Source organism: Aquila chrysaetos, chromosome 24, assembly GCF_900496995.4.
Source record: "Aquila chrysaetos chrysaetos chromosome 24, bAquChr1.4, whole genome shotgun sequence".
Taxonomy (NCBI): domain Eukaryota; kingdom Metazoa; phylum Chordata; class Aves; order Accipitriformes; family Accipitridae; genus Aquila; species Aquila chrysaetos.
In genome coordinates this window covers 2,039,416-2,057,171 of record NC_044027.1, presented here as the reverse complement: position 1 = coordinate 2,057,171, position 17,756 = coordinate 2,039,416, and the positions used below count along the sequence as shown (strand labels likewise).

At 49.7% G+C, this 17,756-nt stretch overlaps 1 protein-coding gene across 7 annotated transcripts in view; it reads right to left on the bottom strand.

Annotated features, from left to right (window-relative positions):
• PLXNA2 (plexin A2) overlaps positions 1-17,756 on the bottom strand; it is a 225,817-nt gene that overhangs the window by 29,551 nt on the left and 178,510 nt on the right. For all 7 annotated transcript variants that reach the window (XM_030000303.2, XM_030000298.2, XM_030000301.2 and 4 more), the window contains exons 13-16: positions 12,511-12,662; positions 8,380-8,497; positions 4,656-4,792; positions 1,298-1,465 (exon numbers count right to left, since the gene is read on the bottom strand). In XM_030000303.2, coding sequence (XP_029856163.1) covers positions 1,298-1,465; positions 4,656-4,792; positions 8,380-8,497; positions 12,511-12,662 — 575 coding nt within the window. The remainder of the gene's footprint in view (positions 1-1,297; positions 1,466-4,655; positions 4,793-8,379; positions 8,498-12,510; positions 12,663-17,756) is intronic.

The following is a 17,756-nucleotide window of genomic DNA, read 5'->3' as shown; positions in this document are numbered from 1 at the left end:
TGGGGCTGTGCAGAGAGACTGTGCTTGACAATAAGGATGCTCGTTGATCTCAGAAAGATGTTTTCTGCAGACACTTCAGGCATCAGGTGACAGCATGGATTAATACCCGCTCCCTGAGTCACTGAGGAGTGGTGTCTCAAGTTAGCTAGATTTTCTACTCTCAGCTGCACCCTCTCCCACCTAACAGCACTGCAAGGCAGCAGGATGAGAAATGGGACCAAAGAAATCAACTGAGCTGAGACTAAATACATAAGACAATAAATTAGTCACAGTGTTTAATGATTTACATAGTGATGTTTTTAAGGAACACGACAAATGGTACGTGCAGTGAAGGAACTGACGTGCACTTGCATCTGGACTGCAGACACAGCAAGTTGTCTCACGGAGCAGGGGAGGGATGAAGAGCACCCGGTGCCATCAGGGCCAGGGAGGACACAGCCCCCCGGGCTACAGTACCCCCATTCTCCTACAGCCAGTGCCCCTGAGCAAAGTCTTTCACTCTTGGCTTCTTCTCTCATGTGTTAACTGGAGCAGCACAGCCCAGATTCACCCGAGTCTCCAGCACCTCTACAGCAGAGCCCAGCTGTTCCCTTTAGAGCACCTCTGTTAGCAGTCCTGACCGTCAAACCCATCTCACCCGAAACCAGACACGATCTTGAATTTGGACACAAAGCAAACATCTTGCAGAGCCTGCTGCGAGACACTTATTTCTTTCAAGGGCAATTTTAAAAAATAATTGGAATTTGAAATGAATAGCTGTGTTACAGCGCTTGTGAGCACAACCATTAAAGTAACACCAGGGGACAAGTATGGCCCAGGGTTTTCAGCAGCGACAACGTCACGGTGATGTGACAGTGCTGGCTGCCCCTTTCCTAGCAGTGAAGCTGGTATAAACAGTACATTTTGATTAGCATCAGCTTTTTCCTTTCTTGGTGGTTGCTGGTTTTGTTTTATTCCAGGACTACAAGAAGGAGCCTTTAATGAGCAATTGTGCACTTCTTCAGCAGATGGAAGTGATCTTGGCTTTATTCGTGCTTCCAGTATCTCAGTGCAGACTGCTACTGCTGTAATTGCCTGGGTAATCACAACTACTGTAGTAACTCTGGACCTGATTTTCGGTAAATGCTAATGCCGCAGACGCCCAGCCCTGACAAATCCAGTACGCTGGGTGCGACGTGCATTTCCAAATAGACCCTCTTTTGGCCTCACTGAGCGTATGCTGAGAGACAAGACCCAGACCAGGCGAGCTGGCTTCTCTCGCGCTGCCAAGGACCCGCTGCCAGAGCCTTGCCGTTACCTGGCGATGCTCCACTCGGGTTCGATGTGCTGCACCTTCGGATCGTCGATGTACTCAAACAGCAAGGTCCGCTCCAGCTGAGCCCGGTCGACGCTGACGGAGACGTGAACAGCCCCCAGGCCGTGGGCTGACGGGGCAGACATGCAGACGATCTCGTTCATGGACCGCCTGTGCAAGAGAGAAGCCGGGGAAGCGTTAACGGGCGGTCGCAGCGTGGGGGCAAAAAATGACCCTTTGTCCTGGGGCTGTCCCGCAGCTGCAGCGAAGCAGCTCACTAAAAGGCTGAGCCGTCAGTCAGCCCCGGACTCTGACACCTGCGAAGGGGATGAGCTCCCGAGACGGGCAGGAGGGCTTCGCTGGCACGGGAGGGAGGGAACGGAGCTCTGTGCGGGAGGGGACTCAGCCTACCCACCAAAAGCGAAGCGCAGGCTCCCTGAAATTACTCTTTGTGCCAAACTGCAGCCTCCCACATCCCTCTGTGAACCCGCTGCCTTCTGTTGGGCGTGTGAAAACAGATGGCTGCTTTTTAAATGGGACGCATAAGCTCACTCAAAAGCCAAATTCTTCCCCTCCCCACCCCACCGCACACACGGGCCCTTGTGAGCAGCATAATGGAGCCCGCGAAGCCCCCGCCTGGGAAGGCCGATGCCACCGTCGCCGCTGCCTTCCAGCTTTGTCTCCCCGTCAGAGCAGGGGTGACCTCGGCCTCGGCGCTGGCTGGCCGGACACAACAGACCATCTGCTTCCACCGGAGCCCCGGAGAAGGTCGAGGCGGCAGGGTAGCGAGGCGCTGTCAAAGCACAAAGGGGCCGGTGGATGGATGGATGGATGGATGGATGGAGAAGGGGAACGAGATCCGAGCGGTGCCGCTCCTGCTGCCGGGGCAGAGCTGCCAGGAACCGCACAGCTCTGCGGCAAGCCGGGATGCTGCTCCCAAGAGAAGGGCCAGACTGATGTCCCTGGATGGCCAGTGCCCCTGCGTGGCCACCCGTGGGCTGTCCCGCTTGCCCAAACCTGCCCCCGGCTCGCCAAAAAGGCCGTGCTGCTTCCGCGGCTCATTTATTTTCGGTTTCTCACAAGGGAGAGGGCAGGCAGGTCTTCAGCACCTCGCTGCCGGTTTAGCACTTAAATCAAAAACTCCTCAACGTCCAGCCTTTGCTGCCCTGGTCCTCCTCAGAGGCTGTGCAACTCGTGGAGGTGCCTGAACGGCTGAGGCTCCAGCGCAGCCGTGCCCCTGCTCTGCTTCCAGCAAAGCTCCCGTTTCTCTGCCTGGGCAAGGGGACGCTGTGTGGTCCCCTTTTCGGGGCCCTTACAGACACCCGCTCTCCCTAAGGAGCGTGGGCACATCATTCGGAACGGGGCATTTCAGTGGGGTATGGAACAGCGGGTACCACAATGTTCCCAGCTCACACCTTGGCACGCTCATCCACCACAACCGAGGGAACAGAAACAACCTCCTAAAATACCTGAAACAAATTGGACTTGACTGTTTCTATTGATGCAATTGCACGTCTACCCCTTCCCACTCTCCTCCTCCCTCCCTCATCTTATTCTCAGTCTCCACCTAGGTTTAATTTAACCATGAAGGCATCCTTGTGCGAGGAGCGCATTTCTCCACCCTCCTTGCTGATTCTCAGAGTGTTTCCGTGCACAACCGTGCAGCTGAAGAGCTGCCTGCCTGCTGCCTGCTCTGCTGCCCTGCGCCGGCGCAGCCGCCCAGACTCCACCGCGCCTGCTTAGCTCTGGCGTGAGATCCAGAGTGACGCATCGCTGCTGGCAGAGCTGCTCTCAGCTCCCTGTGATCAGTTAATTAGCTTTCTGTGCTATTATTATGTCGTCATGGTGAATCTACCCACTCCTCCGATCAGAGAGGGGAGAATGGGGGAAGCTGTAATTAGAGTGAATCTCATTAGAAACTGCTTCATCTAATCAGGCTCCCCCACACCCTCGAGTACAATTGAAGTTCATTGCCTCAAAACAGTCCAAGCAAAACAAAGTGCACAGCGTGACCCCACATGAAGGATGGTGCCATTCATGTACTGCCGCTTGCTTTGTTTAAGTTTCTGCTTGCCTGCTGTAATTAGAACATACAGAGAATTCAAAACTCTTCCAGGTTTTGCAGGTCAGTATCTGCAGGTTGCCTGAATATAATCATATATTTAAGGAATTATATTACAGGGCTGATCCTGCTCTCAGGCCAGCTTGCAGGCTGCTTCTGCTGGTGGTAACGCCATTACCCGTGTGCATCTGAGGATGCAATCTGGCATCTCTGCTTCGGATATGGGAAGAAATGTTGATGGATCGGTTACAGTGCTTAGCACTTGGAGAATTGATCTGCACTTGAAGGTCCAGACCTCCTGAAGCACCACTCTAGGATGGACATAGAATAAGCACTGCTAATATCCCAACATGGTCCCACGTCTGAACGCCCACAGCTCCCGTATTGGAGAACCTCTCAGTCTTCTAGATGAGAAATTCACCTCCACGGGTCTTTACTTTCCCAGAAACTTCCTTGGTTCCTCCTGGGAAGCCTGAGCGAGGATCTGGCAGGCAGAATCCCTTTGCACATCACACCACTTTGCTTAGGTTCCCGCATAGGCTGCACCCACGCTATGAAATGCATACTGCCAGCTGCCTCAGGGCACCTATGTACGTTTGGTACGGGGCACGGATGTGTACGTGATGCACACAGATGTATACTGCATGTATCTTTTTTTAACTAAGCCCCAAGAAAACCCATTAAACCCTGCAAATGTCAACTCTGTGTTTACACTGCTGGGTAAAAAGCAAATTTGCCATAGAAATCCCAGAGGAGATTGACGGCTGCACAAGTTTCTCAGCAGAAGGCGTGTGCAGATCCTGGCTTTGCTTTGCCACGCAGAAGCCCACCCCTCGCTCAGGCCATTTCTAGGAGTTTGAGGTACCTGCAGCAGTGGCTGCAATAAAAGTAATGCAAGCTGTTGATCTGTGAAAAGAGAAACTAGACGTTTCTTATAAATGTTACATTTTCTTCAGATCAGCTGGGCTGGGGGCAGGTACTGATGACTACTATGAACATCTTACAATCGCAGTGATGTGTGCCTCAGATTTTTGGACCAGTTAACATTGTAACGGCATTAAAATGAAATAACGGACAGCGCTAATACTGATGCAATCCCTCCCTTGCCAAGCAAGGCTCAGTCACAGTAAGAGAGAAGATGGTTTCCTGTAATAAAAGAGGGAATGAGAGCCTTCAGGTGTTCCCAGGTGAATTTTTGCCATGGCTGCATGTTCAGCTACAGCAGATAGACGGTGGTGCAGCCCTGATAACCGGGACATGCATGGCAGGAGCCTGCGCTGGCCCAGCTCGGTCCCTTACCCATAGAATTCGCAGGTCTGGTTTCCCAGGAGCACCGACACACGGCTGCCGGCTCCCAGGTAGTGCCCAGAGATGGTCACCATCGTCCCTCCTGACTCTGGACCGCGACTGGGATTCAGGAAACTCACCGCTGGAGTCTGGAGAAAGAAAAGGACAAACTCAGCGCTCCTGCCTGCTGCGAGGGGAGCTGTCAGCAAGCCGTGCCAGCCGGAGAACCACCGTCCCCAGAGCATCTTCATGCTTTGGCTGAGTGGGGATATCCTTTTTAAAATGGAAAAGCAAAACAGGGATGTGTCCTGGACATCTGACAAATCTCCTGCTAAACTTTCAAACCCAGCTCTGAAAGAGACATGTCCCTTAACAAAACAATCGCAAATTTAGCCTCGGCAAAATTATGTATTTACCTTCAGCTTTGTTCTTAAACAAAGGTAAGCTGTTTGCACCGCAGTTTCAAAAAACCAAATATATCCCAAGCCAAGCAAACTGCCACAATGGAAATTCGAACCCAAATGTTTAAAGTTTGCCAATGTGTTAAAGCATCAAAAAACCCCACCAGGGTCTGGTATGGGGAAATACTGCACAACTTTAACAAAAGGCACTACCATCAGCTCCAGCTTAATATGAACCACGAGCGATAGTATTGTGGGGGCAGACCCTGTTTCCCGTTGCTGATGGAAAGACATCCTTGGTGGGCAAACTTAGATCCCACTTGACATTTTATTGGTGATATTATTGCAGCAATATCATGTCTTTATCCTGCCTTCCACCAGGATAGCTATTTATCCCCCTTAATAGAATTTGCAGAAAGCAGGTACCTTTTTATTTGTTTTCAATCAGTGGATATTACCAAATTGTTTTACTAATGCTTTCACATTACCCTCTTTATGACTCTCATCTGCAAAGGCTGGCAGCCTCCCAGCTTCACTCCCCTGGTACCACCTGCTTGGCAGCTCGGTGCGTTTGTCCTGTTTTCTCTACTGTTTTCACAATGCAATATGTGTTTTCTGGGTGCCACAGCATTTGCCAAAGCAGCTTAGACCAAAAGCCTGTTTGACCCTGCTTTCTGAATAGACCAGAGAAAAAACCACAATCCAGCCTGTTGTGGGTAATTATGGAATAATATTACAGGAGGGAAGGACTTGTACTTCAACTGCTCATGGTCAGCTCACAGCTCTTATTCTAGCTGGGGTCAGGAGTCGGACTCGATGATCCTCATGGGTCCCTTCCAACTCAGGATATTCTATCATTACCCCAGCTAGTGACAATACTAGACAATCTGAATGGTAATAGCAATGGTTACGCTAAGTAGGCTTGGGAGCATTTCACACAACCAAGAGGAGCGATTCCAAAGTGCAAAAAAACCTCCAAAGCACGTTCAATGTGTGATTGCCCATCAAAAACCTCCTTCAGTCTCCAGCCCAACCCTGGCGGCTGTTCCCAAGGTGTATTAGGAGCAAGCTGCACCGCTGTGAACACTCCAGATGGCGAGAGCCCACTATCAGCCACCCTCCTCCTCCAGCCCCATCCCCGGTGCCAGCCTGCTCGTGGAAGCCCGGGGACAGAAAGGAGCAGTTATTTAGCACGTCCGTGAGGTCCAGCAGTTCCCATACACACACCAGTGACAGAGCTGCATGCATACTGGAAGGCACAGCACTCCTCTGCATTCAAAATCAATTATAAGCACCTCCTGGCTACGAGCATCTGACGTTTCTGGTGCGAGCACCACCTTGTCTAAGCATTGCAATCCTTGGAAATTCAAACCATTGCCAAAAATAGAAACTCAGGCTGTAGCCCCCAGCAGTCATTCTTGTAAACAAGGAGAAGACAGGAGAGCTGAGGGTCCATCCTAGAGACCTGCAAAAACTCCCAAGGCTAGGGTGAGGCCAGCCTTGGATGAGGGCCTGAAAGCTGAATAAGAATTTTCCATCTTCAACTCATGATTTGGTGATAATTATGACAGATTTACAGATCCAAAGTAGCTCCAAGGTTTCACCTCCCCAGATAAAACGGGTGTAATTAAGGTGACAGCATCGCTCCTGCATGGTGTCAGGCACCAGATGAGCTCACTAAGGCATGAACCCTCTCAGGGTCAGAACAGAGCTCTGCTTTAAGGTACCAATCAATTTTACTACTGACTTTAATGGCATAAACCAGCTGTAATGGAATTTGTGCCGGCGCTAAAGAGAAAAATAGAGGCCAACTAACAAAAGGGAATGATGTGCTAGAAGTTTTAGATGCCTGAGAAAAAGACACGATATAATCAGCGTAAGTGCTGGAAATCAGAAGTAACAATGCAAAGGATGATAACGCTCGGCATATGCTCACCAGCTTGCTGCACGGTACTACTCCAAGATTCATCTCTGCAATTACCTTCCACTGGCTCCTGGTTATTATTTAACACAAAGCAAGAGAGCATCTTCCTTGTGTCACTTGGGAACCTGCCATTCAATAATGGCAAATCTGGGGACTACACTGGCAGTGCCCTGTGATGATCAGAGGGGTTTCTGGCATATTTGAGCAAAATGTGGTGATATTTTGCACCCCTGCTATGTTGTTGAATAAATGAAACCCCAGGGGAGGGTGTTGCTTACACCACCAATAGGGTGGCAGGGGCTAGCCTGATTTATCTCTCAATTAGTTTACAAATTGTGGACCATTGGTAAGTGCTGGCATTTCCCTGCATACAGATTCCACTAAGCACAAAATCAATGTGGCTGGATGAAGTGCCCTGTTTAGGCAAAACTGGAGATATGAGAAACCCCAGCTGTGGCTTTTAAGTTTATTAATCAAAAGGCTGCTAATTAAACAACTGAAAGAAATGACCTACTCAACCAATGGAAGCCCACCAGCCCAGAGAGCAGCTCTCCATTAAGCAGATAGAGAAAGCCTACACTGAACCAGCATCCTTGGAGGGGGAAAAAAAAATCCCTGAATATTTGGATGCAGAATTACCCTTCCATCCCGAAGGGCATCATGGTGAAAAAATTAAATCTATAGACACAGAAACTAACTCAGATATGTTCAGGTTTCACAGGAAGTTGATTACGTTTCTAGCAGGACCTCAGTTCCTGAGCTGCAGAAGGATGGACTCTGGTGCTTGCTCTCCTGTTGGTGTTTCTGTGTTCATGCAAAAAGGCCTATGAGTGCCTGTACGTGTGTACATATGTATGTGTAGAAACATCTTCAAAACCAGCAAGAAGCAGCACCCTAGATTCATCCCCATTAACTAAGCACCAAAGTAACAATGTCCATTACAAACAAAGGAAAATTTTTAGTGCTGACTCCAACTCCTTGACAATTCCTCATGCACAGAAAGTCCTCAGGTACAGAACAAAGTTACACTTTGTGTAACGCTCCTGCTGGGGTTACAACAATGCACTTTGCAAGGAGTAACCGAGCCTAGCAATTCAGAAGGTTATCACTATTTTGGAGGTGCAAAGCTGAAACCAAATGCTGTGGGAACGCTGGGTTTAGGTTCCCACATACATCCTGTTTATTCTGTAGGACTGTGCGAGCTCAAGATCCTGAAAACTGCGCTCGTTGACTGGACTACCAAGAAATTGTGCAATGCCATGGGGAAAGCATCAGAAAAGGATGGCAATTTTGGGATTGTCTTCTGGTGTTGAACCCCCTCCATCTGACACGTGCACTCGTAGAGCATGGCTGTTCCCACGGGGGGGGACGCGTGCTGCCGCCCTCCTCCCCGCCTCGGCAGGACACTCACCACGAACATGTACTGCTGCGTGGACTTGGCCGTGAACTCCGGCTTGCACTCTCCGATGCACAGGAGCACTGGGCCGGAGCTGATCCCTGGAAGCGCCTGCCCCATTTCACAGACGATCCTGGAAGCAGAAATGCCACAGTAAGGCTTTGGGAGGAGGTGCCAACAGTGCCCTGTGCAGCTCCACGCAGGGCTGGCTTTCCCCCCCACCTTTAACTTTGATATCTGTCTCTTTAGAAGAAGTTAATTACAGAGTCTATTTTTACCCCATGTAGTAATTTGAAGAAAAAAATCAAAATTAGACATAATTATTACAAGCTGTAAACTCCAGAGCAAAGCAGAGCACTAATGGCAATATATTAGCCAGTAGCAAAGTGAGTGCAAAGTCCTCAGAGTAACAGATGAGTTCATTAAGGGAACAGCTCACACTGCAGTCTCCCAGTTAATCAAAAATGAAGAAACCTGCTGCGACGGATGCAGTAGACCCCTTAACCAAAGTAGCCGTAATTTGGTACAGGCTCTGAAGGAGGTAAAGGCCTGAGCCACAGCTGGGCCAGGAACTTCTCTAGTTTCAATCTGTTCTCTGAAAACCCACAAAGGAGCAGAGTGACCCAGTGAGCATCGATGCACGTGAGCTTGGAACACTGATCACGCGATTAACACTTTTATCAAGGAACAAAGCAAGCTGTGGGCACAAGGAGTCTCATGCGTATCTTTCCCATCACATGTAATTTGACTACAAGCCAACAACTTTATTCCATAAATACGATAGCCTAAGTGAGCCTTCTGTGCGCTCTCCCTGCATGGCAGCGTGGCTGCGTGGCGGTGATCTCCCCTTGAGCTGGGATGCCTCTCAAGGTTCCTCCTCCAGGCAGAGAGACCTTCTACCACCAGCAGATCTCTGGTAAGCGACTGCTATCACGCATAACCTTGTAGTATGGTAACCTTGATTTGTGCCTTGGTAACTTTGATTTGTGCCTTGGTAACTTTGATTTTGGTAACTTTGATTTCTGCCTTGGTAACTTTGATTTTGGTAACTTTGATTTGACTTGGTAACTTTTATTTGTGTCTTGACAGTTTTGAATCACTGTTCAAATGACTGTGCTCTACAGTAAGAGAGTGAACCTTGCCAGCGAACTTTGTTAAGTTGCACTACTACAACATCATATTAAAACCACTTTTGCTAACACCTTTGACAGTGGTCCTTCCAGCAGTCTAAATCACCCATTCATGACACCTGCTCTGGGATGACAGAGGCAGCCGTGGAGAGCAGCCTTTACAAGGGAGACGGGGCTGGCTAACACAGAACGTACTGATGCTCATAAAAGGGGTTAATGGCACCGAAAGACACCGATCTCATGCTCCTCGTGTGGCCCAGCTCAGCCCCGTGGGCACATCCCGAGGCAGGGGAAGCCGTAAGGACAGGAGAGCTGCTGGGGTTAACCACAGCAGCCCAGGCTGGAAGTTGAGGAACCCCTCATTACACACCCTGTGGGTGTGTAATCCAAAAATCCCAGGGCACTGGGAATGCACAATGTCTACTGGAGATGAGACCAAGAAAATGCCTGCCATGCCAGCAGGTCTGAGAGAGGTTTTCAAAGGCATGTCAGCTGGCAGGGCTCTCTAGCTGTACCTAAAGGGGATGGATGCTGCTTGGTCTCGCAGCAACACTGGAAAGACAAATTCAAGAGCATCCTGCCAGGCACTGGGAACCTCAGGGCAGGAGTAACCTGCCTGGGGGCAGGGGCTGCAGTAATGCTGGTGCTGAGACAGACACGTGTTGGTGTCTGGCCCTGAGAGGAGACCAGAGAAAAAGCCAGAGCATCCGTCCCCCGGTGAGGCTGAAGGTGCTTTTGCAGAGCGGCAGGGGAAACGCTCGCTCGTCTGCTGATCACGTGCAAATGCATAAAAGGCTCCGGTCTGTGAAGGCAGCGTTTCAGCTGCCTTCAGCGGCATTAAATTCACTACAAATAAAATAAAATAAAAAGACTAAAGGAAAAAAGAACCTGCAGACAGCATGCACAGGTGATGCCAGGAGGCCTAATGAAATACATACATGCTAGTAAAGAGCTCTAATGTGAAAGTCCTTATTGCTGCACATCAAAACGGGTTGCCTAGAAAGACTCTGCCTTTGGAGAACAGGAATTGAAGCATCTCAGCTGTGCGCCTTAATCTGCCACGCGTTCCTCTCTCTGCCTTTCAACCAGACATTGCCCATGCACCTCTCTCCTCTGCCTGCTATTTCGTTACTTCTCCTGCAAACCGGCAGCGGGGCCAGGAGGCAGGGTTTCTGTGCTGCCGGGCTGTGGGCTAGGGTGGAGGGCTCGTATTTGGGAGCAGCAACCTCTGCTCCTGTCAGCCCACAGGCAAAGAAAGCAATGTGAAGTGATTCCTGACACCCCACGGGCAGGAGAGGAGAGTGGAGGTTTTCTCCCACAAGAGGAAAGGATACACCAAGTGCTATATACAGGGGGACACACCAAATACTCAACTATTTGCCAGTAAAGCAGCAGCTGCCGTACAGTACCAGGCACGGAGGGGGCACTGGACGGGGCACAAGCGCCCTGGTACACCTGATCCCGATTCCTGATAAAAGCCAAATTCCCAGCAGGTACCTTGTTACAAAATGATGCATTCGGCAGAGCTGTAGGGTGCTGATTGCTGGGCTAAGTGGCCCTTTCACCAACATTAACCTAATTGCTGGCTGATAGATTGCGTGGCTGGAGCATATGGTGAGTCATTACAGTCTTGGAATTCAGTCTGCCCACAGAACCCTTAAGAGGGTCCTTTTATCTGTATTCATCTTTAAAAGGCAGCTCTCATGCTAACGCTTGCTGTTATCTGCCCAGGGTAAATGTTTTAATGATGTTAACAAACTTTGAAAGCTCAAGAGCCATAATTAGAGTCATGATTATAAAATCAGGGTTTCATACCATCAAAGGAGGATAATTTTATAATCTTCCATCCTTTATTTGAAAAATAAAATAAAACAAAATACTGCTCAGCAGAACAGCCCAAACCACTAGCAGTGACAGTACTATTGGTGCAGCGCTTGGAGCCGTTCCTGCACTAACACCAGCGATGCTTTGCACGCCCATAGCGTCCTTCATCCAGTGATTGCATCATATACTGATACACTGCACACATCCTCGCTGTTCCTAAGGGGGGATTAATGTCATTTCTGTCTTACAGATGGGGAAACAAAGACAAGGAGTGAGCAAAAACCAAACCAACACCAAGATGGTGACTGGTCCTTCCACTGTGCTGGGGATCAGACTGGGACCCATCAAATGCATTTCACTACCAGAGGACAACTGCTTTCAGCTGCTCCTGAAGCTGGGGCAGATCCGTGCTGCCGGGACCACTCACGGGGCCTGGGCTCCCCACCACTCACCGCAAGCAGCCACGGCCCTACTACACAGGACACCATCCGGGTTCCCAGCAGGAGAGATTAGACAACCCAAGCGGAGACATCACACGTTGCTCCTCTCCTGCCCTGCACAAATGACCCCCAACGCACCCCTCAGCACCCACACCGGAACAACCCCCCCCAGACAGCACCAGGAGCACAATGACACTTTGGGAGGTTTATTCGCCCATCCTCTGTTACATGCCTATTTTCTAATTTTTGGTTGACATTTTTCTTAGTGAAATAAATGAATTGACTCCAGTGGAGGCCCACTTGGATTAAGCGGCTGTCACTGCCTCACCCGCCTAACAAATGGCTGCGTGCAGCCAGCAGCGCCGGCTGAATTTCAAGTGCGATGGGGAGCAGAGGGGGCAGAGAGGCTCAGCATCAACAGCAAGGTGCTCATCAGAAAAGTTGCTTAGCAAAGCAGGAACCACGGTGTGGAAGGCAACAAAACACTTAATGAAAGCTTAAAGGGCTGCTTAACCCCCCCCCCCCCCGAGAGCATCCCCTTCTGGTGTAGGAATGGCATGCGCTGGTCCAGGCACCATCCACCTCCAGACCCCTTCCTGCAGGGTTGGAAAGGGTGGAGAGACGATGCCTGGAGTCTGGATGAGTTATTGGCCTCCCGTGCATTTGCCGGAGGGCAGGGAAGAGGCTTTGTGCAGGCTGACCAGCCCTGGGGACCCACGGTGGGGATGGGTGAGGTCCACGAGGCCACTCACTGTTCTGCGACGACGTACTGCTCGGGCAGGGGTGAGCACTGCACCCCAGCAACCTGCACCCCGTGGGCGATCTCGGAGAAATCCAGGCCCAGGTTCACGCCACGGATGGTCACCCTCGTCCCTCCTTCTGGGGGACCTGAGACTGTCAGGATCTAGAGGGAAACAAAACACAGGAAAGTTGAGCTGGTATCCCCACAACACTCGTGCTTCTTCAACCCCATTTCTGGCTTGGAAACAGACTTTTGCTTTGCAGGCTGCTGAGTGCTGCAACCTCCACCTGCTCCTACTGCCAAACCCAGGCCAGTGCCACCTCCTCATGACTCCTCTGGATGTCTTGGAGAAGCCCAAGGATGCTGAAATCCATCTGTGCTGTGCTCCGAGAGAGGACTTCAAGGTCCCTGAGCTGGCCAAGAGGCGTGGGCAATGCCATCCCCCAGAAAGCCTTGCAGAAGGATAAGACTGGCTCCTTTTTTATATATACAGAAGGTAGTAAGTCACCTTCCAGAAGTAGCCTGCTGCTTTGGAGAACTCTAACTTCTGCCTTGGCTGTTCTCTGAACGTTAATGTCACATTTTATTAGTAAGTTGGCACCTTAAATGACTTACAAATGTTAAAGGGTGAGGTGTGTGCTTTAAAGCTGCCTGTTTATAGCCTGCCTCAGCCATAATCATCTCTGCTTCTATAGACTTTCATTAAGGACAATATCCTCTTCAATTAGGAGTATAAATTACAATAATGTACAGTCACAAAATTTGGACCCAAGACTCTCAAACAGTTGTTCTGAATCTGCCACCGGTCTGTTGTTGCTCTTGCATGAGTTACTAATCTTCCCCATGCTACAGCTGTTATTAATAAATAAACATAATCCATAATAATGCAATTTAATTAATTTAATGGATAAATCTTGTTTACGCTTGTTTGTTCCACCCTTGTCTTTGGCAAAAGAGTTGAGCACTTCAAAACCTTTTCCTTAGCGTTTCCGGTTGGATGGCTGCTTTTCTGTCACCTTCTTAAGAGCTTGCTGTTCCCTGGACATGAGCAGGTTAGGCAAAACACCAGTCCCATCAGAAGAGCACACCCCGGCAACCTGCCGCAGCGCAGGCTGAGTGCACCCCAAAGCAGCTCCTGTGGGACCCCCAGCACTTTCCAGTGCCACGAGGCGCATCTCCCCCTTCCCACCCAATGCAAACTGCTAACGCCATCAGGACACCCCTGCTCCCCATCACTTCTGTGGCTCCAAGTTCCCCTCAGCATCTCCCTGCATTTCAAATCCCAGCTGAAGCCGTTTTCCTTCTCCCTTGCTTAGACCTCTTAATTTCTTGCTCTCCACCTCTGCTCCCATTTAAGGTGCTGCTATTGAATTTGGCCACAGACGCTGGGGTTCAGCCTGCTCCACGCACCCAGCAGAGCCATGAGCTGTCCCATACATCAAACCACCAGCTCCTTCCTCTGTGTGTGCTTTAATTTCCACCTCCCTCTCCCCTCGACTGCACAACTGAGGTTTCTAATTTATTCGCCATACACTGTCTGTTGTGCTGCTGTTTTCTGTAACTCGTACGGCGTAGCACGTCTTGTATCATTGAGCTCCGTGAAGAACTATGTGCCCATAAAAGACACTACAAAATCAAGTTGTATTGCATTACACCGAGTCCTGAAGGCCTGCACTGGTAATGTTTACATTGCTAGTTGGGAATCATCTGAACTTGGCAGTTCATGTACTTGACAGTTACAACTGTCCTTTGCAGCTCTAGATTATGTTAAAATGCATTTGCTGGAGCACTTACACCGCCGGGCTCATTGTCTCATCACTGTTCAGAAAAAGTCACAGTTTGCCATTTCCCAACCTTACCACAACCAGCGGAGCAAACCGGCCTCGCCGAACAAAGCAGAGCTGATTCTGTATTTTGAAAACGTCCTGACCTGGAAAATCCCCAATATGGAGCTCCACTCGACCTAGATTTTAGTGGCCGCTAATTGAACAGTTTTGAAGTAACTGTGCCATAAAGCAGCCCCAGGGTTAGAACAGATGCATTCAATTAATTACAGCTGGAGAGATTCAGTCAAAATCACAGAAAGAAGATAAGTCTTAAAGGTCCCGTTGCACGGAGCACGGGCGACCCCTCCAAGCAGCATCCCCGGGTCACCTCGCTGCGTTGCAGACGCGCGGCCGAGGCACTTCCAGCAAACGCAGCCCGGGGCAGGTGCTGACAGCGTGGTCTGCCTTAACCCCCCAGCACGGTTGTGCTGGGGAGCTGCTCAGGCCGCAGGACCGGCTGCAATGACAGTCCAGATTTCTGGTCTGAGACAGACAGGATTAGGAAGCAATATTCCCCAATTTCAAGAAATATACTTTAGCGTTTCACTCAGAGGTCTGTGGAGGATCAAAAGAACCTGCAAAGGGCAGCTAAGGAAAAACAAGGCCATTACCAGGAATTGTACACTTACTGTTTAGGGGTCTGCACCTCTGCTGGAAGTTTTTTAGGTTGTTTGCAAAACTGAAGCAGTGTGAAAGTCACTGAGATCTAGAGCAGGGTGCGGGATGCGGGGCCCTTGGTTTTGCTGATCTCCCAGATTATTCGGAGCAGGTCACCTCTCCCCTCTGCACCAGCCTCGCCTTGCATGAAACCAATCAGCAATCCACCGCCTCTAATAAAACATGTTCCTGCTGCTCAGGGAAAGGATTTATGCAAGTGTGAAGCGTTGTATTATTCACAGAAAGGATCCAAATACAGAGATGAAGTGGGTGGTGGCAGGAGCTTGGTTACCCTGACACCCTGCCCTTATACCATGTAAGGGATGCAGATGCACCACTGCATTTCTGTTGTTGCTGCTTCTTACTCGAAACCAAGGTAGGGACCCCAGGGATCCCCAAGGTTGGAATCCAAGGGATCCCAGGGATCCAGGAGCCCCGACACAGTGCTAGCACACTTCCCTCCCCAGCCTGCAGAAGACACTGCTATAACGATGCAGGATAAATGTTCTCAGCCTTACGTCTTGCCGGTTGCATGGTTCAGCGTTTCTGACATAAAGCAATATTTAGCCTCCAGAAGAAGTCTGTGCATGAGACAGGGAGACCCAGGACTGGCTGTGAGTCGGATGGGGCTTTCCTTCTGGAGCTGGAGGCAAGCCGCGAGCCTAAGACCGTTCTGTGCAAAAACCACTTGGCATCTGTTAGGGTGCGGAGAGCACGCCCGGCTTGCAGAATAAATGGTATAACCCCTGCCCCCTCCCAAAATGTCATCTACCTTCATTCTCTTTGTCTTTTTTCATCCTGCTCTAAGCTAGCTGGATCCCAGCTGATGAGCCCAGCAGGGAACCAGCACATAAGCATTGTCATCCCGGCATGATCCCTCCTTGTCTCTGCCTTAGCTGATAGCACATTCAAAACCTAATTGTTATCTCAGCAGAGCAACTCCATTATTCAGCCTGACACTGCCCCCCCTTCAGCTGTTTGTTGCACTGATGTTATATTAATGAGCCCTGCAAATAAATGAATAGGAGATCAGAGTGCCGCTTGTTCGCAAGAAAACTGATTTTTATTTATTTATTGCTAAGACCACAGACCGTGTGGAAGCTTTACGCTGTTCAAGGGACACTGTTGGTGATGGCTGGGCCTCTCACCAGAAAAAGAAAAGGGCTGCGTATATCCTACTGCTCATTTACTTTTATGACTATTAAAACACAGTCTCTTCTTACTAGTTATGCATCCCCCAAAGGCACTGGCACCTGGGAGCCAGGACCTTGACCTCTGGCTTGACAGAAAGAGTGAACTTGCACAGATGAAGCAAAAGGAGCGGAAAACAGCCCGTACTAAAGGCTCTTTTAGTCTGAGTGATCCAGGCTGCAATGCAAGCCCCAGTATGAGACCAAACACTGCTCCCCAGTCGAGTCCGTCAATGCCGGTTCATGCAGGATGGAGAACGTGTCACCAGTGCCTGCTTCCAACCTGCCAGGAGCAGGTCGGTCCCAGCAGGGCAGAGCGGTCACTTCCCAGCTGTCAGTGCACAGCTCTGCAGCACTGGACATTGCAAAATGGTACCCAAAATACTGAAAAAACTCAGATGCCAGTAAAAAGGACCCAACAGCAATGAAGCCTGTAAGGGTCTCATGCTCTGCAAGACAATCTCATACACTTTTCTAGAGGGGAAGAGGGATGAGAGAAGTTAACCTGTGCTGTTGAAAGGTTGGGGTTTAGGAATATTGACCCTGCAGAGTTTCTGCCGGGGCTTTGCCATTTTCTATAGACCTGCTCAATAACTTAGCAAAATTCCATGAGAGTTTTTAGCCCTATACAGTGCCTTTCCCATCAGTGGGTCTCAAAGCACACAAAAAAGGCCACTAGTTCCCTCTGCTTTCCCCCTTCTTTTTCTACAACAGTGAAAACTGCAAAGTTGACTTTCATGAAAAAAAAATAAAAGCTGTGAATTCATAAGGAGAAGGATGGGAGGTGGAGTTCAAGGAAAAACACCAAACACTGCAAGACCTGTGATAAAATCACAACAGCTCACAGCACTGCCAGAGTCAGCAGAGGCCATGGGACAATATATCCCCCTGACACCTGTGTTTTCTATCGCTGACCCTCAGTGTGGAATAAGCCAATCTGCCAATGAAAGCACAGACATTTCCTACTCAATTCTCTCATCTCCAAATCCACTCAGGGAAATCTCCTGAGACTCAAAACATCCCCTGGCGAGGCACCCCGCACTTCCCGCTTTGAAGGCTGAGACACAGACCTGGTTATGGAGACAAGAAATCTGTAACAGCAAAGCTCTGCTCTTTTCTCCTTGGACAGAGACCAAAAGTACTGCTTTCAAGTTGGACAGTGATAAAACACTCAGTGGCAGCGCCATGCCCACAGCCAGCCACGAGAGCCTGCCAGTGCTTAGATGCAAGTCACTTGGTGGCTGGAGCAGAGTGTTTTTCCCCTTCTCTGCTGAGCTCAAGGAGGGGTAAATAAATAAATCTAAGACTCCTTCAATGTTATAACTGTCTGAACGGTTTATGGTGAAGAAGATCTCAGGCAAAAGCTGTTTTGCTTCTTGCATCTTGTAGCATAACCTTGCGTAAGAAGAACAGCACTCAGGTAAGAAAACTTTGGTTTCTGACTACTGGCAGGGCAAGGGAAATATCCAGGCAAGCCTTTAAGGCTCATTTTATCTCTCTGTAAAGACAGCTATGATTTGCCAAACAAACAAATCAACCAAAGAAGGAAAGGACAGACTCTCAACATTTCTTAACGCTTTCAC